This window comes from Halichoeres trimaculatus, unplaced genomic scaffold (genome assembly GCF_033239565.1).
Source record: "Halichoeres trimaculatus isolate MK-OKI-2021-1 unplaced genomic scaffold, fHalTri1.1 fHalTri1_scaffold_5, whole genome shotgun sequence".
Lineage (NCBI taxonomy): Eukaryota > Metazoa > Chordata > Actinopteri > Labriformes > Labridae > Halichoeres > Halichoeres trimaculatus.
This window is the reverse complement of record NW_027437183.1, coordinates 34,060,936-34,087,461: the sequence shown is the minus strand read 5'-3', so window position 1 is coordinate 34,087,461 and position 26,526 is coordinate 34,060,936. Positions and strand designations below refer to the sequence as shown.

Here is a 26,526-nt window from a genome sequence, read left to right as displayed (position 1 = left end):
GGCATCAGGACGGCTGTGAGCCAGTCAGAGAGCAGCAGGAAGGAGGGGCGGAGGTGTGTGTGTGTGAGAGAGTAAGACAGCAGGTGAGCTGGAGATGATGATTTTCATTCAGTGTTTTTTCTGCCTGTTTTGAGTTGGCGTGATCACGGCCGACAGTTTGACCAGAGAATAAAAACACTAATGTTCATGAATCAGCATCATCATCGTCATCAGTGCAGCGTCTGGACGGACGTTACGCCTTACCTTACTTATGCTGTGTGCAGTTCTGTTTGTAATGGAAACACCGGCCATGTGCAATTGTACTTTTTAGAAACTTCAGAAATCGCTGTATTTTACAGAAAAGTGTCATGGAAACGCAGCTACACACAGAGAGAGGGGATAAGCTACAAACTTTACTACTTTTTAAGACGGCACATGTTCTGACACTGTATTCTTAACAATTCTTAAATCACCTTAGCCCCTGGGTCATTTCTGGCAAATCTCTTGGATTTTACAAAAGTCTATAAGTCCCAGTGGCCTTGGTTGAGGTTGGCTTTACATTACTAGTGTCTTTAGCAGCCCGGGTGTCCTTGTATGCTTTCAAAACTCTGTCGAAGCGACGGATTTATTTCAGGTGACTGATTCGGTTTGAAGTATTGAAGCTGCTCCCTTTTCCCCCTCGTGGAATTTGCCTGAAATAATTTTCTTATTCAGAAACTTTGAAGCAGTCCCACACAGTGGACTCCATGTTTTCTGTTTTTAAGTGTAAACATTCTGTGCTGTGTGCTTGTTCTGCTGCATTTAGGGTGTGATGGAAATTCACTGTTCCCACGATCCCACTCCTGACCTGAACAGGACTTTTGATACAAATCACTCACTTAATGACTGACTTAGGGGGAGAGAGACTCAGTGAATGTATTTTAGAAACTTACACATGATGTACTTCCAAGTGTTTTTCATATTGTAGGTTTTACTACACAACTTAAAGATGTATGCAATCAGGTGTTGTATAATATTTTTTTTTTAATCAGGTCAAATGAAAAATAAAATGAGTGCATGAATAAATATTACTTGGTCAGGTAAAATCTATTGACAATCCTGTGGGTCTACATTTTAAAAATGTTCACTGACAGTGAGTCATTTATGTACTGATTGAAGTGAACAGAACTGTCAGGAAAAATATATGTGATTGTTTTAACATTCAGTTTGCAAACCGTAGCTTCATCCCTCTAAATTCTCAGCTCATTTGTCGTCCTCAGTCTGACTGTAGGTACAACTAAATGTTCTACTGTGATTCATATTGTTAAATTCTGATTCACAGGCAGAGCTGCAGATAAGTACTGAATGATTAAGTGAATAAATCTTTTAAACGAATCATTTTACTGAACTGATTCTAATGATTCAGTTCACTGAAAATAATGTTTTTTTCCATCACTAGCTGGGAGGGAATCAGGCATGAATCATATGGGCAGCTTAACAAACCAAAATAAGTGACCACTGCAGAATAACTGCTGACTGTGGGTTGGATGGACATTAGCACAAACAGTTTAGCTCCTGTGTTAGCCTTTAGCTCAGACTGTATCACTGTCATGCTTAGCTCTCTTCTGCCCTTTTCTGTCTGACAGTTGGGCTCCTGTGTCCACCATCATTACAAAATTAAATACAGAAATCGTATTACATTGAAAAAAACAACAACAACGAATAGAAGAACAATGGGGGCCCGTGGCTTCGCCGTGTACGTCATGTTGCAGGCCTGAGCTCCTGATAAAGTCCTCAACATTTTACTAACGGTTTGTATCTTGAGTTCGTGGCCGACGAAAAGAAACGGATGTGTTTTCTGTATGAATTACATCGTATTTGGTCAAAGCTTACGTCTATCAATCTTAGCAACTAGCTCTATTTCCGAAACATTATCACACACATTTATAGAAACTAACCTGCTCTGTGCAGCTCAGAGATTAAAATCACATCCAGTAGTTCTCTTTGGCGCTGCAGCTCCTCTTCGTATCCAGAAACTGTTTCTCTTTCTTCCATGTCTCTGATGACCACAGCGAGCAGCCGCCGCTCGAATTAATTTTTATGATCCTGAAATCTTGACATCTCCTCATACCCAAGAATTAAAGAAGGGAGAGAAAACCAAACGGCGATGTCTTTCTGACTGAAATGGCTGACGGTTAGTGATGTTACGTTCGTGAACGCTTCGTTCAAAAAGAACGAGTCATCTGTGTGAGTGAACTAAACCGAATCACTTACTGAAAAGATTCGTTTATTACTCAACTGATATTACGCTCCCCTCTTCTGTCTTGTGTCCGTCTCTCTCTCTCTCTCCAGACCATAACGGTGGTCACTGTGGTCAAGCCAGCCCTCACTTGATTTTTCAATGCACGTATATCCTGGGTATTGAGGTAAAATGTTAGGTCCGACGGAACTTCAAGATGAAACTCACGCCCAACTTTGGCAATCAATTTGTCAGTGAGTAACGCAACATTAAATGATTAATGACTATACGTGATTTCAAAATAAAACATTTTCGAAAAACACGGAACTATGCAAATCTGCTCTTATATTCAGACAAGGATTATTAAAAATAATGAATCAACCGCTTAATTTCAGGATGATAGCAGACCTTCTCAGAATAACATTCAGTGCAAATGATACAATTCTGCATCATTTCAAATTAAGAGCCCTTTAAAGTAATTCATCCAGGATCACCTTGTCAAAAATGTATTATAATTAATTCAGAAAAAGCATGACAATTTGGAATTTCTAATACTTGCATTACAATAAAACATCAAGACTAATTACACCTGCTTGCATAAAATAACATGACAATAACATTGTCTTGAGTAAACGATGACCAATGTTATTACAAAAGCTTTACATAACAAATTGAACTTTGGCGGTGTGGCTCTGTTCTGGGACCTCCCTCCCTTTCGAACCATATGCTTCTCTGTGTGAGGAGTTTTTGCTATTTTTTGTCGATAAGATGTCTGCTTTGAGATCTCTACTCCCTCAGCCTGCTCTGGACCCCTCAGCTTCTGTGGCAAGCTCAGCTGTTTTCCACCAGTTTGAGCCTGTTTCTTTTCCTGCATTGGCTGAGATAGTAGAGCACTTACGCCCGGCCACCTGCCCATCTGACAGCATCCCTTCCCGCCTGTTTAAAGAGGTTTTCGGCTCAGTTGGGTCTTTTATTGTTTTTTTTTTTTTTAAATCTGTCCCTTAGTTCTGGACATGTCCCTTCCTCTTTTAAACATGCCACAGTGCAGCCCCTGCTAAAAAAAAAAAGAAAAAACTGGGTCCACTGGTGCTTTCTAACTTTAGGCCAATCTCTAAGCTCTCATTTGTTTCCAAGGTTTTAGAGAAAGCTGTTCTTGGCCAAATAAAAGATTTTTTGGATCAAGCCAATATTGGTGAGCTGTTCCAGTCAGGTTTCAAGCCTCTTCATAGTACTGAAACTGCTCTTTTAAAAGTTTTTAAGTATCTTCTTTTAAATCTTGATTCTGGTAATTGTACCTTTTTAATGCCTCTGGACCTTACAGCAGCATTTGATACGGTGAACCACTCCATCCTCTTAACACGCCTTGAGCACACTGTTGGCATTAAAAGCCCCGCTGGAATGGTTTAAACCCTACCTTGCTGGCAGATCCTTCAGTGTACAATTGGGGCAGTACTCCTCCTCAGTGGCCCCTCTAACCTGTGGAGCCCCTCAGGGGTCAGTTTTAGGCCCTCTGCTGTTCTCCCTTTACATTCTACCCCTGGGGTCAATATTTAGGAAGCAAGACACCTATGAATGGGGGATATATCGAGTATACTCGATGTATCGCAGATTTTTGCATGTGAGATATATAAAACGTCTATATCGCAATCATCGAGTATAAACAGAAAACTTTTTTTTTTTTCAGTATGTCGGGGCGTAAATCTCTTTGGTGATTAGCTCGTTTCACTCTCTGCTGCTCAGCCGGTTATCCTCTCACAGCCAGCACCACGCTCCCCCGCCCACCCAGAAAAATTGTCCATGCGTGTTATGATATTAGGAGAGGAGAGAAGAAAAGTCGCTTGCACGTCTTATCAGTCTCGGGTTGTGGGTTCCCGGGGCTGGGTTTCTAGAGTGTCGTTGCCTATTTGGGTTTGATTTGCTGCCTGTATGATCCCTGATTCTCTCCCAACTCCCCACAACGAGAAACAAACACGGCATGTTTTTAACTTTCACTTTCGCTTTTCAGCGCATCCTCTCTCTGAGTGCCGTGTAATCAGCTGATCACTGCTCGAAACATGACGGTAGATGAGTTTTATGCTATTTTACAGCTGAATACCAAAATACTGCTAGCTGGGATATTATCAGAAAACAAACCCAAATCCAACACATTTCAACCAGACCCCATGTTCAAAGACAGAAGTCACTAGAGTCCTTTCAGCATGACCAACATTATCCAGGTAGCTGATTTATGTAAATAAAAGTAATATTATCTCCATCTTTAGTTCATGATATTTTCAAAGTATAATAGGATATAATATAATATAATATAATATAATATAATATAATATAATATAATATAATATAATATAATATAATATAATCAGCCCGTTTAATTAATCTGAATGAATTATTTTACCGGAGCTAAAAATATGTAACTACAGAAAGTTTGGTTTGAAAGAAAAGGTTTGCTTAACTTTACCTGAATGAGATTTCACCTTTTTGAATTTATATTTTAAAAATCCTACTTAAAGGTCTGCTTAAAGTTATCTGCAGTAAACTGATGTCATTTTATGCATCAAAGGGTTGGATTGAACATTAATACAGTGATTTAGAGGAGAAATCAGAATATTAAGATATCACAGTGCTTGACTGGTCAGTCAACTCGCCGGACCTAAACCCCATTAAGAATCTATGGGAGATTATCAAGAGGAAAATGAGGGGCACCAGACCCAAAAACAAAGAAGAGCTGACAGCAAGCATCAAGAAAGTCTGGGCTTCCATAACTCCCAGGCAATGCCATGGGCTGATTGCCTCAATGCCACGGCACATGGAGGCAGTGATTAAGGTAAAGGGATTCCCAACCAAGTATTGAAGATTGACATATCTTTTTGAAAGTACGATATTTTGATTGATTTGATGCGATCCTAATTTTTTCTTTTTTTCACTGCAAAAACTAAGAAAGATTTCTTCACAGTATTCTTAAATTCCTGTTTCCGTGGCTTTTATGAACTGGAAGCCCAAATTATGTAAAAATTAGTGCTGTCAGGTGATTAAAAAAGTAATCTAATTAATTACAGGATTTGTAATTAATTAATCTAATTAATCACATTTAAATATCATATCTGCTTAAGGTCCCAAAAATAAAGAATTTGAATTCCAGGACATTAAAATTACATTAAAAGACACTAAAAACATTTAAAAATAAGGTGGGAATGTAGACAACACATTTTTAGGTACCTTGATGCATAAGGAACACATGAAAAAAGTTTTACGGTTCTATCTTTACAAAATCTACACAGTCCTGCACCTAAAATAAGCTGATTTGATTTTTAGGACGGTTTTTGCTTTTGTCTCATTTTTACTCGATGTTGACTCGATTTTCACTGCAATATCAACTTCTATACTTCTATGAGGTCAGGAGAACCAGGGCTACAGTCTAAAAACTGCGAGAAACTATGTACAAAACACTTAATTCAAGTCTTGGATCAAAGAAAAGTGAAGTGTTTTCAGTTTTACATGCTCTGAACACACAAACTGTTGCTGATTGGTGCAGAGCAGCCCCAAGCTGAAACATGACACCAGGAGGATGGAAGCAAATTTTCAAAGAATTCTTTAGATTTAAATACAGGATATATATCGATCATTCAGGGCTTGTTAAATGCAGTAAAGAGTATAGAATTATCTGTTTTTTACAGAATTGAGCTAGAGCAAACGGTTGATTTTCTGCAGATTTTCAAAAAAGGCGTGAATAAACAAGATGTGGACGGCAGTCACATTCACACGCTTCCCTCCCTCCGGTTTAAAGCATGTTGCTGACGTTACGTGTGATACATTCAGGGACCGTTGAAAATTTGAAAATCTGACGAGAACTCCTCTTTTTCCAAGTAGGACAAACGGTTTGTAAATGCCAGACATTTAAAAATAAGTGCGTCTTTGAACGCCCCGCGGGTTTGGGATCCAGATTAATCTGCGTTAATTTTTATAACGCGTTAATTTGCGGTGTCATTAATTAATCTAATTAACGTGTTACAATGACAGCCCTAGTAAACATAAATAAATACTTCAACTCATTGAAATTAAACTTAAATCAATGTAGGTTTAAGTTTTTGAATGGAATTAGGGAAACTAAAATTTTACATGATATTCTAAGTTTATGAAAAGGGTCTGTATTTCAATTACAGGCCAAACTTCAATGAAAATCCCCCTTTCAGCTGGAAACCAACCACCTGAAACCTTTGCAGCTCCTTTTTTGTTGTCCTCCTTTCTCTCACTCTCTCCCAACAGTTGTTTTTGCACCTTAATGTAAAATGAAGGACTCTTGTCTAATATAAGAGAGTACACCATGGTACACCAAACTGTCTTATAAAAGAAGACATTCATATTCATCATGTTCATAGACAAAAATTTATTAAATATGCATGTTACTTTCTTTCAATGACTTTCAATGACACGTACTTTATAACTCTAAAAAAGAAAGTCTACTTCATTCAAATCAGGTGAAGAGGTCTTCCCCTGAACTGTGGGTTGACATGTGAAGCTTCAGCTGAAGAGAACCACAACCAAACAGCTGAGAAGAGCCCTTCAGTGATGAACAATCGTGTGTTGTCAACTCTACTTGGTAGTTGAATCCTTTCCTGCATTCAGATCAGCTGTTGACAGGTTTTTCTTTGGTGTGAACTAGCATATGCCTTTTCAGACTAACTTTTTGACTAAATCCATTTCCACACTCAGAGCAGCTTTCCCAGGGCCACGGGGAAAGCCCTTTCCAAAGGGCCGACTTGGAGGAGCATGAGGGAGGGAGAGCAGCAGCAGAACCCCCAGAAGAGCACACCAGGCGTTCATACTCATGTACCAGTACACATTTGTCAGCAACTTAGCAGTATCAGAAGAATCTAGAACTTAAGCAGAAAAGCCAATCGCATCTAATAATTTGCTGATAGAATCCACACTGGATAGAAAATATGAGTTTTTAGCACGATTTCACACATCTATCAAATTCAAGGAACTCTCATAGCTTTTGGGCATTAAGAATGACTTTAGCCTCCGGCCGAAGGTAGCGTTCATAAGCAGATGATGACCATCTACCCATGGCCTTGAGTGTTGCAACAGAGGTAGAGGAAGCTGCTGTTGTCGCTGCACGAATGTGTTGAGAGTGAGTGGTGTAGCGGTCTGCAGGTAAACTGCAGTCCTGACGGAGGAGGGTGGAGGCGGGAGGCAAACCAAGCCTTTGACATGGTCTTCCCTTTTTCAGACATGAACAGTGGCTCTTGCCGAGAAGCGTGAGGGCAGCTCCTCATGGAGGAAAGAGGGCAAAAACAGAATTAGTGGCAGAAATGTAAATCAGCGATTCTTTCTTATCCCTATCAGTCTTAAGAGTGTTTAAGCAGTAATGAGAAATAATGAGGGTGAACAGATACAGGCAGACTCCAGCTGTCAACTGCTCCAGCTTTGAGCTCCAACTCTTCAAGGTGAAAGTCCCACCTCACTAAATATGGAAGTATTTATCCAGAACCATCACAATGGCAACAATGATGAATTTGAAGATGGACTTTCATAACTTCATATTTGATAATTGAATTCTGGTCCGATTTGTGAGAGTTTACTTCAGAGACACAACAAATCTTTCCATGGGCCACAGCTGCTTCACTGCAAAGTGACTCAGTGTGACATTACCACCTTCTGGACAAAGATGGTAACTGCAGCTCAATTCCCTCTGCTTTTTTTTTTAATATATATATATATTCTTTATTCAAACCTGTCAGTATACAGCAGTATACAACATGGAACAAGCAACAAACATTTGCCAGAGGGTATAACAGTTCACTTGCATTCAAAAATCTTATATGTAGTACAAATAGAAAATGTTTTTATAGCCTTTTTGTTAAGAGAACCACTGATCATCTTTATAAAAGATAGAGTATCATTATAAAAGTGTTTAAAGATTGGTTTTTGGTTACTGCACTTGCATTTGTGGAGATAAAACTTAGCTAGGATAATTAATAAATGTATAATAAAATATCTTCTCTTCTATGCCTTCTGAAAAAATAAAATACAACATTTTCCCATTATAAGGTGAAGTCCTTGTAGAGCTGTCCAATAATGAAACTACTGAAGTTCTTCCAGAAAACTGTAGAGAATGAACAGATCCAGAAGAGGTGCTGAACAGTCTCCGAGTGGCTTCCACAAAAAGAACAGTTCACATCAATGTCCCTCTTGAATTTTGACATGTAGTGGTTTGCAGGATAATATTTATGAAGAATCTTCAATGAAACTTCTTTCACCTTATTTATTACAAAAAATCTGTTAGGGATTGTCCAGATGTAGTCTTTCTGAAACAGTGCTCGAATATTTCTATTGCTATTTTTATAGGTTGTCAGGCAGGTTTTCCCAACATTTGTGTCCACTGGATTGGGGACAGAAACAGATTTTGAACAGTGAACAGAGAAGGTCCTCTCAGACAAATAGGATTTAAACCATTTCAGGACATCACCTTTAAAGCCCACACATAGCTTGAGGCGAGATAGAAGAATCTGGTGGTCAACCGTGTTGAATGCCGCAGTCAGGTCTAAAAGCAGCAGCACAGCAGGGTTCCCTGCATCAACAGTTAAGAAAAGATCATTAAGAAGTCTTAAAAGTGCTGTTTCAGTGCTGTGGAGAGGTTTAAATCCAGATTGAAATTTCTCAGAAATGCCATTTGAGTCTAGGTATGACTGTAGCTGGTTAAAGGGCAACTCCGGTTTTTGACACCTGAACCTTATTTATAGGTGTGTGCATGCTCATATACTCACTCAGACAAACATCGTGCAGCTTGGAGTCCTTCAGAAGTTATTTAGATCCAACAGATTTTAGCCACACTTAGCGAGGGCCACGGCAAGGGAGCTTGGGCTATATTTTTTCATCCATAGCCAGTGTTATCATAAAGTCAGCTTGTCTACCGTCTTCAGGTGGGTCAGCTGACCCAGAGCTGACCTGGTAAACAAACGTTTGACGGTTGTCCTTACCGGTTTGAGCCTGAGTACACAGATGAGGAGCTCCATGAAAGAAGGATGCAGAGGGAGAGAGACGAAGAGCTGGCTCGAGAACAACAAACAGGAGCACGTCCACGACTCAATGCAAACTGGTCGTGCGCTTGTGGACAGTGTTCGCCTATGGCAACAGAAGAGGAGCGTGTATGTGATAACGATGGATGGCGATGGATACAAAAATATAGCCGAAATGAGCGATTTTGCAGAGATTATGTCCCGCGCTGAAGCTCCCTTGCTGTGGCCCCCGCTAAAATCAGCTGGATCTAAATAACTTCTGAAGGACTCCGAGCTACAGGATGTTTGTCTGAGTGAGTATATGAGCATGCACACCTATAAATAAGGACCAGGTGTCAAAAAACCGGTTGCCCTTTAAGGACCACTCTCTCCAGAACCCTAGACAGAAAGGGAAGCTTTGAGACTGACCTAAAGTTCGAGAGAACAGAAGGATCTAGACTTTTTCATTAGGGGTTGCACAACAGCATGTTTAAAATCAGTAGGGACACAACCCGTAAAAGTGAGGTATTTACCAGAGTGAGAATGTAAGGCCCTACAGTATTAAAAACATCTTTAAGTAGTCTGGGAGGAGTACTGTCAAGGGGGTCATGTGAAGGTCTTAAAAGTCAGATCACTTTGAACACTTCTGCCAGCATTGCAGGCTCAAACTGCTCAAAAACAGCTGAACACACAGGTGAGATGGCAGGGTCTGACATGGAGGGAGAAAGTGAAGACCTGATGGTGGAGATTTTGTTAATGAAAATACAATAAACTCTTCACATAGAGTGCGGGATGGCGCAATACAAGAAGAAGACCAGGGACATAACATTAAAGGTGTTAAAAAGGACCTGGGGTCTGTGACTGTTGCTGGATACAAGATTAGAGATATAATGTGTTTTGGCAGACTTCAAAGCCCTCTGGTATTCCGACAAACTATTTTTTTTTTTATCTCAAGGGAGACATGGAGTTTTTCTTTTTTCCATTTTCGCTCAGCACGTCGACATTCACTTCGACGTGTCTGAGTAGTGTCATTAAGCCACGGCTCACTAGAACGTTTCAGACTTTTTGTCTTGAAGGGAGCAATCAAGTCCAAGATCTCGGTGCAGGACGAGATGAAAAGAGTTGTTAACTCCTCAACATTAAGATTCGATGTAGGAGGCATAGAGTCATTAAAAGCAGCAGAGAACTGTGACGCAGTTAAAGGGTTAAGTACGCGCCGGCGAAGAGGCGGTGCGCGCGTTACAGTCATAGAACAAAGTAGCGTCACTCTGAATAACACCGGCAGATGGTCTGATATACGTGTCTGGCATACCCCACTTATACAGACGTTTAATCCATAAGACAGTACAAGATCCAGTGTGTGACCCTTTTCATGCGTCGGGCCAGTGACCCAGTGAGTGAGATTAAAAGAGTCAATGAAATCCAGAAAGTCTCTGGCCAGGGGTCTGGATTCACAGCACACATGGATGCTGAAATCACCAATGATTAAAATACGATCATAGTTCAAGATTATCCCCGCCACAAAGTCCGCGAACTCCTGAATAAACTCCTTATTGAACTTTGGTGGACAGTAGATCAGTGCGCACAGAAGGGGGAGTTTTAACCGCAGTTCAAAGAGCTGCAGCTCAAAGCTGGAGAAGCTGTCAAACTGAGACTGTCGGCAGTGGAAGGCAGATTTAAAAACAGATGCTAGCCCTCCACCTTTACCAGTCGTCCTAGGGGAACTCATGAAGGCACACTCAGGAGGAAGAAGCTCAGAGAATGCCGACAACTCACCGGTAAGAGGCCGGGTCTCTGGCAGGAACATAAAATCCAACTCACAGGACGTGAAGAAATCATTCAGCAGGAATGTTTTGTTGGCTAGCGATCTAGCATTGATAAGAGCCAAGCAAAGAGTAAGCTCCTCCATGTCAACCCGCTGGACCCGATTCAGCAGCCGAAGATTTTATATGGATCACGCCGCCCCTGCGAGCCCGAGAACTGGGAAGAGGAGCTCCCGATGATCGGTAAAGGTGGCTCGATGAGAGACAGCCAGGAACAACGGGTAGGATCCAGCGCTCCCCGACCTCCACCTGGCGCCGAAGATGAGATAGAAAGTTCAGAGGAATGCCTCTATGATCAACACAGCCGGACCACAGGTAAGCCCTGATTCTCACGAGAACACCACCACGTCTTCCCTGTCTCTTGGGGCATCTTCTGTGGAATACTGCATCAGCTGAGCAGCCCAGGTACGCTGGTATGAACTTTAAAAATGGAGGAGGGGGAATCAAAGAGAATTTCCCCAGTCTACGCTCAAATGCCATTTCCTGGGCATCTCTGATATTAAGAAGTGACTGGCAATCATAAACCAGCAGAGCAGATACATTTAGACAGAAACCACAAATTAAAAAAGCGATCAGAAGTCTGAGCAGGCCTGACAGAATGCTCGCCGTGCACAGCGCTGGCGCCGTCTTGCCCCATGAGAGTTTCTGCACCTTAATGTAAAATGAATGACTCTTGTCTAGTATAAGATAGTACACCAATGGTACACCAAACTGCTTTATAAAAGAAGACGTTCATATGTATCATGTTTACAGACACAAATGCATTTCAATATGCTTTTCACATTCTTTCAATGACTTTCAATACCACATACTTTATAACTCTGAACACAAAGAAAGTCTACTTCATTCAAATCAGGTGAAGAAGTCTTCCCCCAAACTCTGTGTTGACATGTGAAGCTTCAGCTGAAGGGAAAATAAAGAACCACAACCAAACAGCTGAGAAGTGTTCTTTAGTGATGAACAATCGTGTGTTGTCAACCCTACTTGGTAGTTGAATCCTTTCCTGCATTCAGATCAGCTGCTGACAGGTTTTTTCTTTTGTGTGGACAAGCATATGCCTTTTCAGACTAACTTTTTGGCTAAATCCATTTCCACACTCAGAGCAGCTGAAAGGTTTTTCTTTGGTGTGGACAAGCATGTGTGCAGTCAAGCGTACTTTATATTTAAACCCTTTTCCACACTCAGAGCAGCTTAAAGGTTTTTCTTCTGTGTGGACAAACATATGTTCAGTCAGACTTGCTTTACGGTTAAATCTTTTTCCACACTCAGCGCAGCAGAAAGGTTTTTCCTTAGTGTGGACAGACATGTGTTTTGCCAGATGTTTTTTGTTGGTAAATCCTATTTCACATTCAGAGCAGCTGAAAGGTTTTTCCTTTGTGTGGACAAGCATATGATTTTTCAGATGAACTTTTTGGCTAAATCCTTTCCCACATTCAGAGCAGCTGAAAGGTTTTCCTTCGGTGTGGACAAACATATGCCTTTTCAGACTTTCTTTTGTGCTAAATCCTTTCCTGCATTCATAACAGCTAAAAGGTTTTTCTTTGGTGTGGTTTAACATATGTATCATCAGATTTGCCTTATGGCTAAATCCTTTTCCACACTCAGAGCAGGTGAAAGGTTTTTCTTTGCTGTGGACAAGCAAATGCCTTTTGAGATTAGCTTTAAGGCTAAATTCTTTCCCGCATTCAAAGCAGCTGAAAGGTTTTTCTTCTGTGTGGACAAACATATGTCTTGTTAGCTTTCCTTTTTGGCTAAATCCTTTTCCACACTCAGAGCAGCTAAAAGGTTTTTTTTCTGTCAGAGAAACCACATGATTGATTTTATAAGGCCCAGGACAATTGTGGGCTTTTATAGTCTCTGCTCTTTTGTTTGTGTCAGATGTTGATATTTGAAGCCAGTCTCTGGTCTCCTCCCAGTCATCTTCTTCAGTTTCAGACCCTGATCCAGTATCTGATGAGGTTTCAGTCTGAACCTCAATCTCTAAATTATTTTCTGGATCTGAGCCCCTTGCTGGTTCTGGTCTTCCACAGTCCATTCCACCAGCTGCTGTTTCCATGTGGTCAGTGAGTCTCTGATGAAGCAGTGAAGACTCAGGTTCCTCTTCATCATTTTCACTCTTCATATGGACTGAAGGAAACAGGACCTTGGTATCAGCCTCCTTCAGTCCTTGAAGCTGCTCTGTCCTCTGACCGATCCACACTTCCTCCTGTTCCTCTTTAATGAGTGGGGACTCATTATCCTCCTGTTCCTCTTTAATGAGTGGGGACTCATTATCCTCCTGTTCCTCTTTAATGAGTGGGGACTCATTGTCCTCCTGTTCCTCTTTAATGAGTGGGGACTCATTATCCACCTGGTCTGGATAGGGGCTCCTCTCCTGCTGCTCAGGGGGAAGCTCTTCTTTCTTCACCATTAGTAGCTCAACATCTGCAGGACACAGGGAACAAATATTGATGAGATATTAAATCATCTTCCTGATGGAAAAGAAAATCTGAAAAAAAAAAACAACCTCAGGATCTTTATTTTCAGCTCTGCTGCTAAACTGTAATGACAATCTCACTTACTGGACCAATGATTACAGGAGCCCCCTGCTTGTTGACACTCTGGGCCTCATTCACAAACAGTGCGTACACACAAATTTGTGCCTAAATTGAGCGTACAAATGTTTGACGGACAAATCTGTGATTCATCAGTATTTTCTTCCTTGAATTTGTTCTTACTCTGTGAACAAATATAGAAGCTCCTCAGACTATACGTACGCTCAAATGGTGACGACCAGCTCTCAGAAATGTAAACACAGACTTTTAACTAAATGCACAACATCCCTACAGTACTTTTATTCTAAAGTAGTAAAAGTATTTCTTGCGTTTTCATTTTTTAATTAAATGCACGACATGCTCTAACTACTTTCAGTTAAAGCAAAAAGCCTTGAAAAGAATTCACGAAAAACTGTGAATTGACTCAATGTATCAAATAACCATACCTTGGCAAACTAGCAAAGTAAGTAACTACATTGGTGTTGCAAAAACCTTGTAGAAAATAACAACATCAAAACATTGTACTAAACAATACAATTGTTCGTTTTAGTATACTTATAAGAAATAAAGTACAGTTCTGTTGCTACACCTTCACTGAACGCATGCGCGCTCCCGCGGCCAGGGGAAACACTTTCTGACAGGGATAAGTGCATTGTACGACACCTGTGCTCTAAGACATGTCAGTGTTACGTTAGTAAATCCCGATAATGTCCTGCCAGTCATCTACCAAGTAGAGATAACGTAACCTCACTCTTCATTTACTGATAGACTCTCAAGTTTGAACAGACCACTGCAGAATAACTGCTGACTGTGGGTTGGATGGACATTAGCACAAACAGTTTAGCTCCTGTGTTAGCCTTTAGCTCGGACTGTATCACTGTCACGTTTGTCTCTCTTCTGCTCTTCTGTCCTTTTTCTGTCTGACAGTTAGGCTCCTGTGTCCACCATCACTACAAAATTAATCACAGAAGTCGTATTTAGATTGAAAAAATTAACAAATAGAAGAACAATGGGGGCCCGTGGCTTCGTCGTGTACGTCATGTTACAGGCCTGAGCCCCTGATAGAGTCCTCAACATTTAACCAGCGGTTTGTATCTTGAGTTCGTGGCCGACGAAAAGAAACGGATGTGATTTCTGTATGAATTACATCGTATTAGGTCAGAACTTACGTCTATCAACCTTAGCAACTAGCTCTATTTCTGAAACATTATCACACACATTTTCAGGAACTAACCTTCTCTGTGCAGCTCAGGGACTAAAATCACATTCAGTAGTTCTCTTTGGCGCTGCAGCTCCTCTTCGTATCCAGATACTGTTTCTCTTTCTTCCATGTCTCTGGTGACCACAGCGAATAAATCTTTAAGATCCTGAAATCTGGACATCTCCTCACACCCAAGACTCAAAGAAGGGCGAGAAAACGAAACGGTGATGATTTTCTCTGAGGAGTTTCAGAAATGGCTGACGGTTAGTGATGTTACGTTCGTGAACGCTTCGTTCAAAAAGAACGAGTCATCTGTGTGAGTGAACTAAACCGAATCACTTACTGAAATGATTCGTTCATTTCTTAACTGACGTTACGCTCTCCCCTCTTTCGTCTTGTGCCTCTCTCCCTCAAGACTGTAAGGGAGGTCACTGCGGTCGAGCCAGCCCTCACTTGATTTTTCGATGCACGTATATCCTGGGTATCTTTTACACTCTTTGTAGTTGTAGAGGTAATAAGGTAACTTGGGAAATTAAAGAGCCCAATCCCCCTCACTATTCTGTGCTGAGCAGATGGGGGAGGGGCCGCAATTACACACAAACAGGAGAACAGGAAGGAGGGGGTCAGGGAGACAAGAGAGGAGACAACACAAATAAACTGTAAAGGTAAAGTTAAGAAAATGAGTGACAGCAGGAAAAGGAGTGAAGTCTGCAAGATTAAAACCTCTTATGGAGCCACTGATTCTGTGTTGTTTCTCTTCAATTGTTTAGTGGAAAAAAGCTAAAAGTTAATTTGTAAAAAGTTACACGTTTGTTTTTGCATTTTATATATATATATATATATATATATATATATATATATAGCTTTTTTTTTAGGGTCAAGCCACTTCTAAGCCTGAGCCAACGTAAGCATCTCAACTTGGTCAAGGAGAAGAAGAAATGGACTGTTTGCCAGTGGTCCAAGGTCTTCTTTTCCCATGATAGTAAAGTCAAGGTCCAAGGGTTTGGGGGAAGATGGATAAGAAACAGAATCCAAGCTGCTTGAGGTCCAGTGTGAAATATCCACAGTGAGTCATGATTTGGGGTGCAATGTCTGGTGCAGGTGTTGGTAAACTCTGCTTCCTTAAATCCAAGGTCACAGCAACAGTCTACCAGAGTGTTTTAGAGGACTTCATGATCCTCTTTGCTGAGAATTTGTATGGAGAAGCAGATTTCTTCTTCCAGCAGGACCTGGCCCCTGCCCATACCACCAGAAGCACCAAAACCTGGTTTGATGCCCGTACCATCTCAGTGCTTGACTGGTCAGTCAACTCGCCGGACCTAAACCCCATTAAGAATCTATGGGGGATTATCAAGAGGAAAATGAGGGGCACCAGACCCAAAAACAAAGAAGAGCTGACAGCAAGCATCAAGGAAGTCTGGGCTTCCATAACTCCCAGGCAATGCCATGGGCTGATTGCCTCAATGCCACGGCACATGGAGGCAGTGATTGAGGCAAAGGGATTCCCAACCAAGTATTGAAGATTGACATATCGATTTGAAAGTACCATATTTTGATTGGTTTGATGTGATCCTAATTTTTTCTTTTTTTTCTCTGCAAAAACTAAGAAAGATTTCTTCACAGTAATCTTGAATTTCTGTTTCCGTGGCTTTTATGAGCTGGAAGCCCAAATTATGTGAAAATAAATAAATACTAAAAATCATTTAAATTGTAGGCCTTGAATCGATAATCTGTGAAACTTTAAGTTTATGAATGGAATTATGGAAATAACTAAACTTTTACATGATATTCTAAGTTTATGAAAAGGGTCTGTATGTCAATTACAGGCCAAACATCAATGAAAATCCCCTTTTTTCAGCTGGAAACCAACCCCCTGAAGCCTTTGCAGCTCCCTTTTTGTCCTCCTTTCTCTGTCTCTCTCTCAACAGTTGTTTTTGCACCTCAAAGTAAAATGAAGGATTCTTGTCCAGTATAAGATAGTACACCATGGTACAACATACTGCTTTGTAAAAGAAGACGTTCATATGTATCACGTTTACAGACATAAATATATTTTAATATGCTTTTCACATTCTTTCAATAACTTTCAATAACACATACATTATAACTCTGAACACAAAGAAAGTCTACTTCATTCAAATCAGGTGAAGAGGTATTCCTCCAAACTGTGTGTTGACATGTGAAGCTTCAGCTGAAGGAAAAATAAAAAACCACAACCAAACAGCTGAATTAAGAATTAAGTGTTTTAAAAATTGTAAACCAAAGAAAAGCCCAGGCCCTGATCATATAAGTGGTTGCCTGTTATAAGCTTGTGCTAAAGAGCTTGGTCCTATTTTTAACTATATTTGGTGACAAATATCTCAGCACTTTAATTGATAGCTTGCTCAGTCCTGAGGAAGCTCGCCAAATTCCAGGTAGACAGAAGTCCAGTGAAAATGTTTTATTGTGCTTTCATTGAGTCTGTCATTTCCTTTTGCGTCCTGTTGATGGTACGGTAACCTTGCTGTCAAGGACAAAAACTGCCTTGGGGGGGATCATGCGCATTGCTTCCAAAGTAGCTGGGGTGAAGTTCAGCTGCCTGGAGGAAATTTATAACACTCAGGTGCTTAAGAAAGCAAAGTCCATTCGTAGAGATGAAACTCACCCTCTGAACCAGGAGTATAAGCTTCTTCCTTACTGTTCCTCCAGCTACTAAAAATAGATAAAATTTTCTTTTTGCCTCTCTCCATCCACGCTTTAAACGTAGAAGAGAGGAGGAGGTAATCACACCATCACTTTTACCAATACAGCTTTCTTTTGGCATTGTTAGACACGTTATGTATTATGCAGCTACTGCACATATGCTATTCAGTAGTCGTCTGTCAAATCTTTCTCTTATTTTTGTACTGTAAACTGTGCACCTTGTTATGCAGCTACTGTATATTTGCTGTCCAGTAGTCTATCATTCCCCGTCCTTCTCCTCGATCAGGAGCACAGCTTGGTTTGATAAGTCCACCTTGTTAATTTACTTTCCTGTACTGGAGCTAACTGTGCACCAGTGTCTTTACTGCTCATATCATCATAAGATAAGATAAGATAAGATAAGTCATACTTTATTAATCCCCGGAGGGAAATTCAAGTTGTTTGGGCACTCTTCCAAGCAAAGAATTGTACACTCTGATGGCTGCAGGGAGGAATGATCTTCGGAACCTCTCGGTCCTGCAGCGCACAGAGGTAAGGCGTCCCCTGCTGCTGATCCTCTGGACTATGATGTTGTGAAGTGGGTGATCAGAGTGACGGATTATGGCCTCCACTTTCTTCTGTGTATACCTTTCCACCACAGCCTCCAGTGAGTCCAAACTGGATCCAACCACAGAGCTAGCTCTCTTCACCAGTTTTTCCAGTCGCCTCTTGTCCTTCTGCTTTAAACTATTTCCCCAGCAGACTGCACCATAAAACAAAGCACTGGCTACCACAGACTGATAAAACATCTGCAGCAGCTTTCCACAGACATCAATTGATCTGAGCTTCCTTAAGAAAAAGAGACGGCTCTGCCCCTTCTTAAAGAGTGCATCTGTATTAAGGGACCAGTCCAACTTGTTGTCCAGATGTACACCAAGATATTTGTAGGTTGGCACCACCTCCACGTCCACCCCATGGATGTTAACTGGCTGATAGCAGAGCCCAGACTTTCGGAAATCCACAATCATTTCCTTTGTTTTTGAGGTGTTCAGTAGGAGACAATTTCTATGACTCCAGTCACAGAAAGCTTTAATCAGATCCCTGTATTCAGATTCCTGTCCATTTTGGATACACGCCACAATAGCAGTGTCATCGGAGTATTTTTGGATGTGGCAGGACTCAGAGTTGTATTTGAAGTCTGCAGTATAAAGTGTGAATAGGAATGGAGCCAGAACAGTTCCTTGTGGAGCCCCCGTGCTGCTCATGACCGTCCCAGAGACGCAGTTTCCCAACCTGACAAACTGTGGCCTCTCTGTGAGATAGTCTGTGATCCAGGAGACAAAGGATGGGTTCACTCCTATGTCTTTGAGCTTATCTCTCAGTATCATGGGCTGGATGGTGTTAAATGCACTTGAAAAATCAAAGAACATAATTCTTACATAGGTGCCAGGTTCTTCTAGATAGCACAGGGCACGGTGGAGCATGTATGTAACTGCATCATCCACTCCAATATGATTTCTATATGCAAACTGCAGAGGTTCTAGTGTGTCTTTGACCTCAAGTCTCAACAGACGTAAAAGCAGCCTCTCAAAGGTTTTCATAACATGTGAGGTGAGGGCAACTGGTCTGTAGTCGTTGAGTTCAGCTGGGCATTTGAGTTTTGGTACCGGCACAATACAAGATGTTTTCCACAGAGCCGGGACCTGACCCAACTGTAGACTCAGGTTGAAGATCCTCTGAAGGGGTTCACACAATTGGGCAGCACAGTCCTTAAGCAGTCTTGGACACACACCATCTGGACCAGCAGCCTTCCCTGAGCCTTTCCTGATCATGTATGTTTTTTTTAAGTTATTTTATCTAAATGTGAATCTGCTGCAAACCAAATCACCCTTCAAAGGACAAATGAATAAAATGAATGAATAAATAAGAAGTGCCCTTCAGTGATAAACAATTATGTGTGTCAACTATACTTTTTAGTTGAATCCTTTCCTGCATACAGATCAGCTGCTGAAAGGTTTTTCTTTGGTGTGGACAGGAATATGCCTTTTGAGATTTGCTTTTGTGCTAATTCCTTTCACGCATTAAGTGCAGCTGAAAGGTTTTTCTTTGGTGTGGACAAACATATGTCTTCTCAGATTTTTTTTTTTGCTAAAACCTTTTTCACATTCAGAGCAGGTGAAAGGTTTTTCTTTTGAGTGGACAAACATATGTTCAATCAGACTTGCTTCACGCTTAAATCTTTTTCCACACTCAGAGCAGCTGAAAGGTGTTTCTTCATCGTGGACAATCATATGTGATTTCACGTGTACTTTTTGGCTAAATCTCTTTCCACATTCAAAGCAGCTGAAAGGTTTTTCCTCAGAGTGGTTTAACATGTGTACAGTCAGATTTCCTTTACGGTTAAATCTTTTTCCACACTCAGAGCAGCTGAAAGGTTTTTCTTGACTGTGGATGAACATATGTGAAGTCAGATGTACTCTTTGGCTAAATCTTTTTCCACATTCAAAGCAGAAAAAAGGTTTTTCTTTGGTGTGAACAAGCATGTGTGCAGTTAGCTTTTCTTTTAATGTAAACCCTTTCCCACACGCAGAGCAGGTAAAAGGTTTTTCCTTAGTGTGGACAAACATATGTGCAGTCATATTTGCTTTTCGGTTAAATCTTTTTCCACACTCAGAACAGCTGAAAGGTTTTTCTTCTGTGTGGACTAACATATGTGAACTGAGACTGTCTTTACGACGAAATCTTTTTTTACACTCAGAGCAGGTAAAAGGTTTGTCCTCAGTGTGGACAAACATATGTACAGTCAGATTTGATTTACGGTTAAATCGTTTTCCACACTTAGAGCAGCTGAAAGGTTTTTCTTCTGTGTGGACTAACATATGTTCAGTCAGATTTGATTTACGACTAAAGCTTTTCCCACACTCAGAGCAGCTAAAAGGTTTTTCTTTAGTGTGGACAAACATGTGTCTGCCTAAATGTGCTTTAAAAGTGAAACTTTTTTCACACTCTGAGCAGCTGAAAGGTCTCTTTTCTGTCAGAGAAACCACATGATTGGTTTTATTAGGCTCAGGACAATTGTGCGCTATTACAGTCTCTGCTCTTTTGTTTGTGGCAGTTTTTGATATTTGAAGACAGTCTCTTGTCTCCTTCCAGTCATCTGCTTCATTTTCAGACCCTGATCCAGTATCTGATGAGGTTTCAGTCTGAACCTCATTCTCTAAATTCTTTTCTGGATCTGAGCTCCTTGCTGGTTCTGGTCTTCCACAGTCCTTTCCACCAGTTGCTGTTTCCATGTGGTCAGTGAGTCTCTGATGAAGCAGTGAAGACTCAGGTTCCTCTTCATCATTTTCACTCTTCATATGGACTGAAGGAAACAGGAGCTTGGTATCAGCCTCCTCCAGTCCTTGAAGCTGCTCTCTCCTCTGACCGATCCACACTTCCTCCTGTTCCTCTTTAATGGGTGGGGACTCATCATCCTCCTGTTCCTCTTTAATGAGTGGGGACTCATTATCCTCCTGGTCTGGATAGGGGCTCCTCTCCTGCTGCTCAGGGGGAAGCTCCTCTTTTTTCACCATTAGTAGCTGAACATCTGCAGGACACAGTGAACAAATATTGATGAGATATTAAATCATCTTCCTGATGGAGAAGAAAATCTGAAAAAAAAACAACCTCAGGATCTTTATTTTCAGCTCTGCTGCTAAACTGTAATGACAATCTCATTTACTGGACCAATGATTACAGGAGCCTCCTGCTTGTTGACACTCTGGGCCTCATTCACAAACAGTGCGTACACACAAATTTGGGCCTAAATCGTGCGTATGAACGTTTGTCGCACAAATCTGTAATTTATTGATATTTTCTTCCTTGAATTTGTTCTTACTCTGTGAACAAATGTAGAAGCTCCTCAGACCATACGTACGCTCAAATGATGATGACCAGCTCTCAGAAATGTAAACACAGACTATTTTAATTAAATGCATGACATACTTTAACTACTTTCAGTAAAAGAAAAAAGCCTTCAAAAGAATTCACGAAAAACTGTGAATTGACTAAATGTATCAAATAAACATGAAACTGGTGCATATTCACCCTTTTTATACATATACTAGTGAATCTGAAATTAAATACTTAGTTTCTTTATTTAAAATGTCACAATGTTCATTTTAAAATGTCACGGTTTTGATAACTGTTGACTGATAACACACACACTCATATATCAGCTTAAGATCATGACATGAATTCTATGAAAAAAAAACCCAAAATACTATTATAATTGCAGTAGGGCTGCAGCTATCAAATCTTTTAGTATTGGAGTATTTGACTGAAAATTCCATTGATTAATCGAGTTATCGGATAAAACACATTTTTGTTTAGTTAAAGAGCAGTTATTTTTCAAATGAAAAATTGTTTCAAGCAAGTGTAAAATCAAGTGACTTTGGGTGATAAATTTTAAGTTCGGTGTGATCTGACTAGATATGAGACATTTCAACTAGGAATTCAAACATTCTTGAAAGATTTTGAGTCTTTGCAGTGTTCAGACTAAGATGATGATCCCTGCTGTATTGGAGCACATATGGCTCCATTACTACTTGATATTTTATCCTTCATTGACCTGTGAGCTAAACTTGACTAGAGCTGAAACAATACCTTGAATAATTCAAGGTACTCGAGTACAAAAAATGCTCGAGGGATTTTCTCCGCCTCGAAGAATTGTTAATCTTTAAAAAAAGATCAAAGAGTGGCATTTCAAATAAAGCTGATGCTAAATTTAGAGAGTTTTCAGACCCCTCAAGCCACCTCTTTTTCAAAATAGTGACTAACAACTAATCTGGCTTCTTTTCTGGAGTTTGGAGACTGATCCGAAAGCATGTATTGATCTCCATCAGCTGCTTCTCAATGCGCCGCACGTGCTGAGCACCTCCCCTATTCAAAATCACTTAAAGACCATCACAGACGGACGTCTTGCTCGCAGCAGTCTCTCAGCGCGGTCACACTGGCTATCTGAACTGTTTTCATACACTCTTCACAGTCCATTTTATTTGATCAGTGTGACTCACTTCTCTTTGGCACCTTAGGAGAGGTGGGCTTCAGCACGGTCCACTTCATACACGCTCACAAACGCGGACACTCCGTATGATCAATGACATACGTTCGCTGCGACCGCTTCTCTCAACAGTTATTTTAAACCAATAGCAGGGGTGTCAGAGGGCTGTGTCGCACCCAAACGACTTAATATGAGCCTAAGGGCTCTAATTTCGTAGACCAGGCGCAGGCGCAGGTGCACCTGCCCTGCGCCGGCCTTCGCCGTGCACACAGGGCGTGACCGACGCACTTTGCAAGTTTCCTGCAGTGAGAGGCGCAGTCAAGGTGCAGAGGAGTGCAGAGCTGCGCGCCCACGCCTCCCTCTGCGCAAATGGCAGAGAGGGAGGAGAAAAGCCGTGAGTGGGTTTAACACAGCTGAGCGCTGTTTTCACCAATCAAATGAGCGCCTCTCCTCACCTTTAAATGCCCTGCGGCTGAGGCACAGCCTCTGATTGCCTGACTGATCTACAGCACCGCGGAGAGAGTGCTGGTAGCGGAGACGGTCAGAGCCGCTGTGCCTGCAGCAGAACAATGGACAGCGGGGCGCATCGGAGGACACGAAGCGCGTCATCGTGTGGGCCAGCTCCCGGGACAGATTCAATCTGTTCCTTTGTCATTAATAGGAGTACAAAATGAAGAGACAGTTACACAGCTGGCTTATCCATTCAGAATACTTTTGATCCACCTGCACCCCTGGTTTGTCATCGCCAAGCAGAGCCTTTGGTGATATACTGTATACTCTCCCAGTGTCTCCACCTCATCCTCCTTACAATAATGTACTCCATCTTTTTAGATCACGTTAAAAATAAAGACTAAAAAAGAGAAATGTGGGAAATTACGGGTAAATCCTGAGTGACACACATTTATTTTGTCTCTTTTTACTTTGTCTTTTCTCTCCCTCTTTTCTTCGAATTAAATGAAATGAGAGAACCAGATATACTCAGTATCAGATGTTAAGGCTGTTTATTGTTTAATTGTAAGATGTGACATTATGACAAACGGCTTTAATCTGACATCAGATGTGACGGGACAGTTAATATAGATATAAATGTATTTGCTGGTTCAGACAGTTGCATTAAATAGCGATTACTGTGATTGTTTCCTGCATTAAAATGTGCCTGACACTCTGGAAACCTGCCTCTGAGGCTTTGATGACATGTGTGCACATGTGCGCCTGTCACCAAATTACAGCTGCGTGGGGTGCACTCCGCCTTGCGCCGAGGATAGACCAGGTTGGAGCTGGAACTTCACCATGCGTGAAAGAGCGCGTGATCTTTAGCGCACGGTGAAGTTCTGCTCCAACGCGTTCACAGACACACAAACACATGCGCGCATTTACACACAGACAAGCTCATTCCCTATAAAGAAGAAATAAACCACACCACCACAAGAAACATCTCCAACGCTTTCTCCGTGAAGATGCCACACTCGTTCTCCTGCGCTTGCACCCCCCACCCCCCACTGCCGTAACGTGGCCGCCCCCCCCCCAAACTGTTAACCCAGGGGAAACACTGTTATGATATTATACGCTTTCTGTCCCTCACACGATGTTATTCCTCTCTCCTTCAGTGTCCACAACCGTTACACACAAATGACTTGTTATGCAAATTAGTTGATTACTGATTTAGTGTTGTAGATAATCTACAAAACACAGCTCTTAAGAGTGAAGAAGATTAAAAAACAAAAACATAATAGAGCTAACTGGGCAGGTGTCAGGGGTAGAAGGGTACAAATATCAAGTAGTAATGGAGCTATATGTGCTCCAATACAGCAGGGATCATCATTTTAGTCTGAACACTGCAAAGACTCAAAATCTTTCAAAAATGTCTTATTTCTTGTTAAAATGTCACATATGTAGTCAGAATTTAAAGTTTATCACCCAAAGTGACTTGATTTTACACTTACTTGAAACAAATTTCCATTCGAAAAATAATTGCTGTTTAAGTACGCAAAAATGCGTTTTATCCGATAACTCGAGTACTCAATGTAATTTTCATTAGAGTACTCAAGTACTAAAATATTCGATAGTTGCAGCCCTAAACTTGACAACTGCCCAGTTAGCTCTATTGTGTTTTTGTTTTCGGAACTGCTGTGATCTGGCGCTGTATGGAAAATAAAAAAAACTTTCAGGGAGGGCGGGAACGTCCGTTGGGGAGGCAGGCTGTCCCCCCACACAACGGTAGGGGAAACACTGCACACTGTTTATGTGTTGAGAGCTACAAATAAACTTTGTTTAGTTGACTCTTTTTTTAGATGTTAAAATATCAATCCTCCTCCACTATTCATTTATACGCAGTCTCCTGCGCAGTCACACTTGCCATCCAAGCTGTGCCATACTCTACCTGCCGACACAATGAAATGCAGAGAACACTGCTACAACTTCAGTTACTTTCAGGATCTATCTATCTATCTATCTATCTATCTATCTATCTATCTATCTATCTATCTATCTATCTATGTTTCCACTCCTGACCTGAACGGGACTTTTGATAAATCACTCACTCAATGACTGTCTTAGGGGGAGAGAGACTCAGTGAATGTATTTTAGAGACTTACACATGATGTACTTTCAAGTGTTTTTCATATTGTAGGTTTTACTACACAACTGAAAGATGTACGCAATCAGGTGTTGTATAATATTTTTTTTTAATCAGGTCAAATGAAAAATAAAATGAACGCATGAATAATGATTAATTGGTCATGTAGAAATTATTGACAATACTATGGATCTACATTTTAAAAATGTTCACTGACAGTGAGTCATTTATGTACTGACTGAAGTAAACAGAACTGTCAGGAAAAATATGATATGATATGATATGATATGATTGTTTTAACATTCAGTTTGCAAACCGTAGCTTCATCCCTCTAAATTCTCAGCTCATTTGCCGTCCTCAGTCTGACTGCAGGTACAACTAAATGTTCTACTGTGATTCATATTGTTAAATTCTGATTCATAGGCAGAGCTGCAGATAAGTACTGAATGATTGGGTGAACAAATCATTTAAACGAATCATTTTATTGAACTGATTCTAATGATTCAGTTCACTGAAAAGAACGTTTTTGTTAGACTACCAATAGAAGGGTGGGACACTAGTTTTGCATTGCAAATTGTGCTGACATGACTTGTCATGTCAAAGAATCTTTAAGGTTTTTCAAGATGTATTCTGTCCCTTCTGTCCTTTTTTCCTTTGGTTGTTTTCTCTAAAATCATTAATGGTACTGATTATCAATATTGTATTGATTTTTTTTTTAATGTTGTATTTAATGAAATGTCTGTGTTCTTGATGGATTGATGAAATATAACCAATCTAAGAAAATATATTCAGTAAAACACTACAGTAGTTTAAAAATAATTTATACCTTTTTATCATCTCATTCTGTTGAAATTTTAGTTCAGGGCTTAAGTGGAAAAAAATCCTGAGCCTGAAATTCTGAGATCCAAGTTTCAGTGTCAATAAGCGCTTGAAAATGTGTTTTAGCTCATTAAAACACAATATGAGATTATATTAATAAGAGCAAATAAAAGATCAGATGGTGTAAATAATTCCCATAATGATTCCACTATTTTCTTGTTGCTCAAAAGTTAAAGGAAAAAAAATGATAACAAATTTACACTAGAACAGTCTGTGGTGTCATATATTGTACATTGAGAAAAAGGACAAAACTATAAAATCCTCTATAACTCTTCTGTACATTTTACAAGAACTCATTACACAGCAACTGTAAACATTACAAAGCAGCTGCATAACTCTATGCTGCTTTCCTTTATAAGGCATACTGTCCAATCTGTATTGGTAATAAACATCACAAGAGAACATTGAGTGCTTATAGAATACTGTTTTAAAGATTCTTTTTTTTCCGTTTTTTCTTTGTTTGATCCCTTTCTTTTTAACATGATGGGAAAAGGGTGTAAGGAGGAGACTACTTTGGTCTTGCCAAAGCTGTTTTGTCCTCTGCTACTTTTCTGCATAGGCGTACCAGTGGTCGGGCTAATGTAAAAGATAAATCGTGTTCAGCAATAAAGGAG

The 26,526-nt window shown here is 40.6% G+C and overlaps 3 protein-coding genes across 6 annotated transcripts in view; all 3 read right to left on the bottom strand.

Moving 5' to 3' along the window:
• LOC141790581 (uncharacterized) overlaps window positions 1-26,526 on the bottom strand; it is a 52,921-nt gene that overhangs the window by 4,765 nt on the left and 21,630 nt on the right. The gene's annotated exons all lie outside the window — the stretch shown is intronic.
• Window positions 1-26,526, bottom strand: part of LOC141790582 (uncharacterized) — a 45,292-nt gene that overhangs the window by 16,907 nt on the left and 1,859 nt on the right. The window contains exon 1 of one of the 3 annotated variants that reach the window (XM_074670567.1): window positions 1,917-2,202. The exons of 1 other annotated variant lie outside the window; for it this stretch is intronic. In XM_074670567.1, the coding sequence (XP_074526668.1) occupies window positions 1,917-2,013 (97 nt within the window). In that variant the 5' untranslated portion in view covers window positions 2,014-2,202. Of the gene's footprint in view, window positions 1-1,916; window positions 2,203-16,605; window positions 21,004-26,526 lie in introns of those variants that run through there. One more of the 3 variants, XM_074670568.1, reaches the window with a different exon arrangement.
• LOC141790584 (uncharacterized) lies at window positions 11,739-15,033 on the bottom strand. 2 transcript variants are annotated; one of them, XM_074670572.1, is made up of 3 exons: window positions 14,787-15,033; window positions 13,369-13,442; window positions 11,739-13,296 (listed from the first exon to the last, which is right to left on the bottom strand). In XM_074670572.1, the coding sequence occupies exons 1-3, from the start codon at window positions 14,932-14,934 to the stop codon at window positions 12,028-12,030; spliced, it is 1,491 nt and encodes a 496-aa protein (XP_074526673.1). In that variant the 5' UTR covers window positions 14,935-15,033; the 3' UTR covers window positions 11,739-12,027. The 2 variants fall into 2 exon arrangements, with proteins under 2 accessions (XP_074526673.1, XP_074526671.1); XM_074670570.1 differs by having other exon boundaries at window positions 11,739-13,442; window positions 14,787-15,031.

What these genes read in the sequence shown, in the direction of transcription:
- LOC141790584 (XM_074670570.1), bottom strand. Translation starts at nt 14,934, where the DNA reads ATGTCCAGATTTCAGGATCTTAAAGATTTATTCGCTGTGGTCACCAGA. An exon ending in CCCTGAGCTGCACAGAGAAG is followed by an intron (nt 13,443 to 14,786) that starts GTTAGTTCCTGA and finishes TGTGTCCTGCAG; the next exon opens with ATGTTGAGCTACTAATGGTG.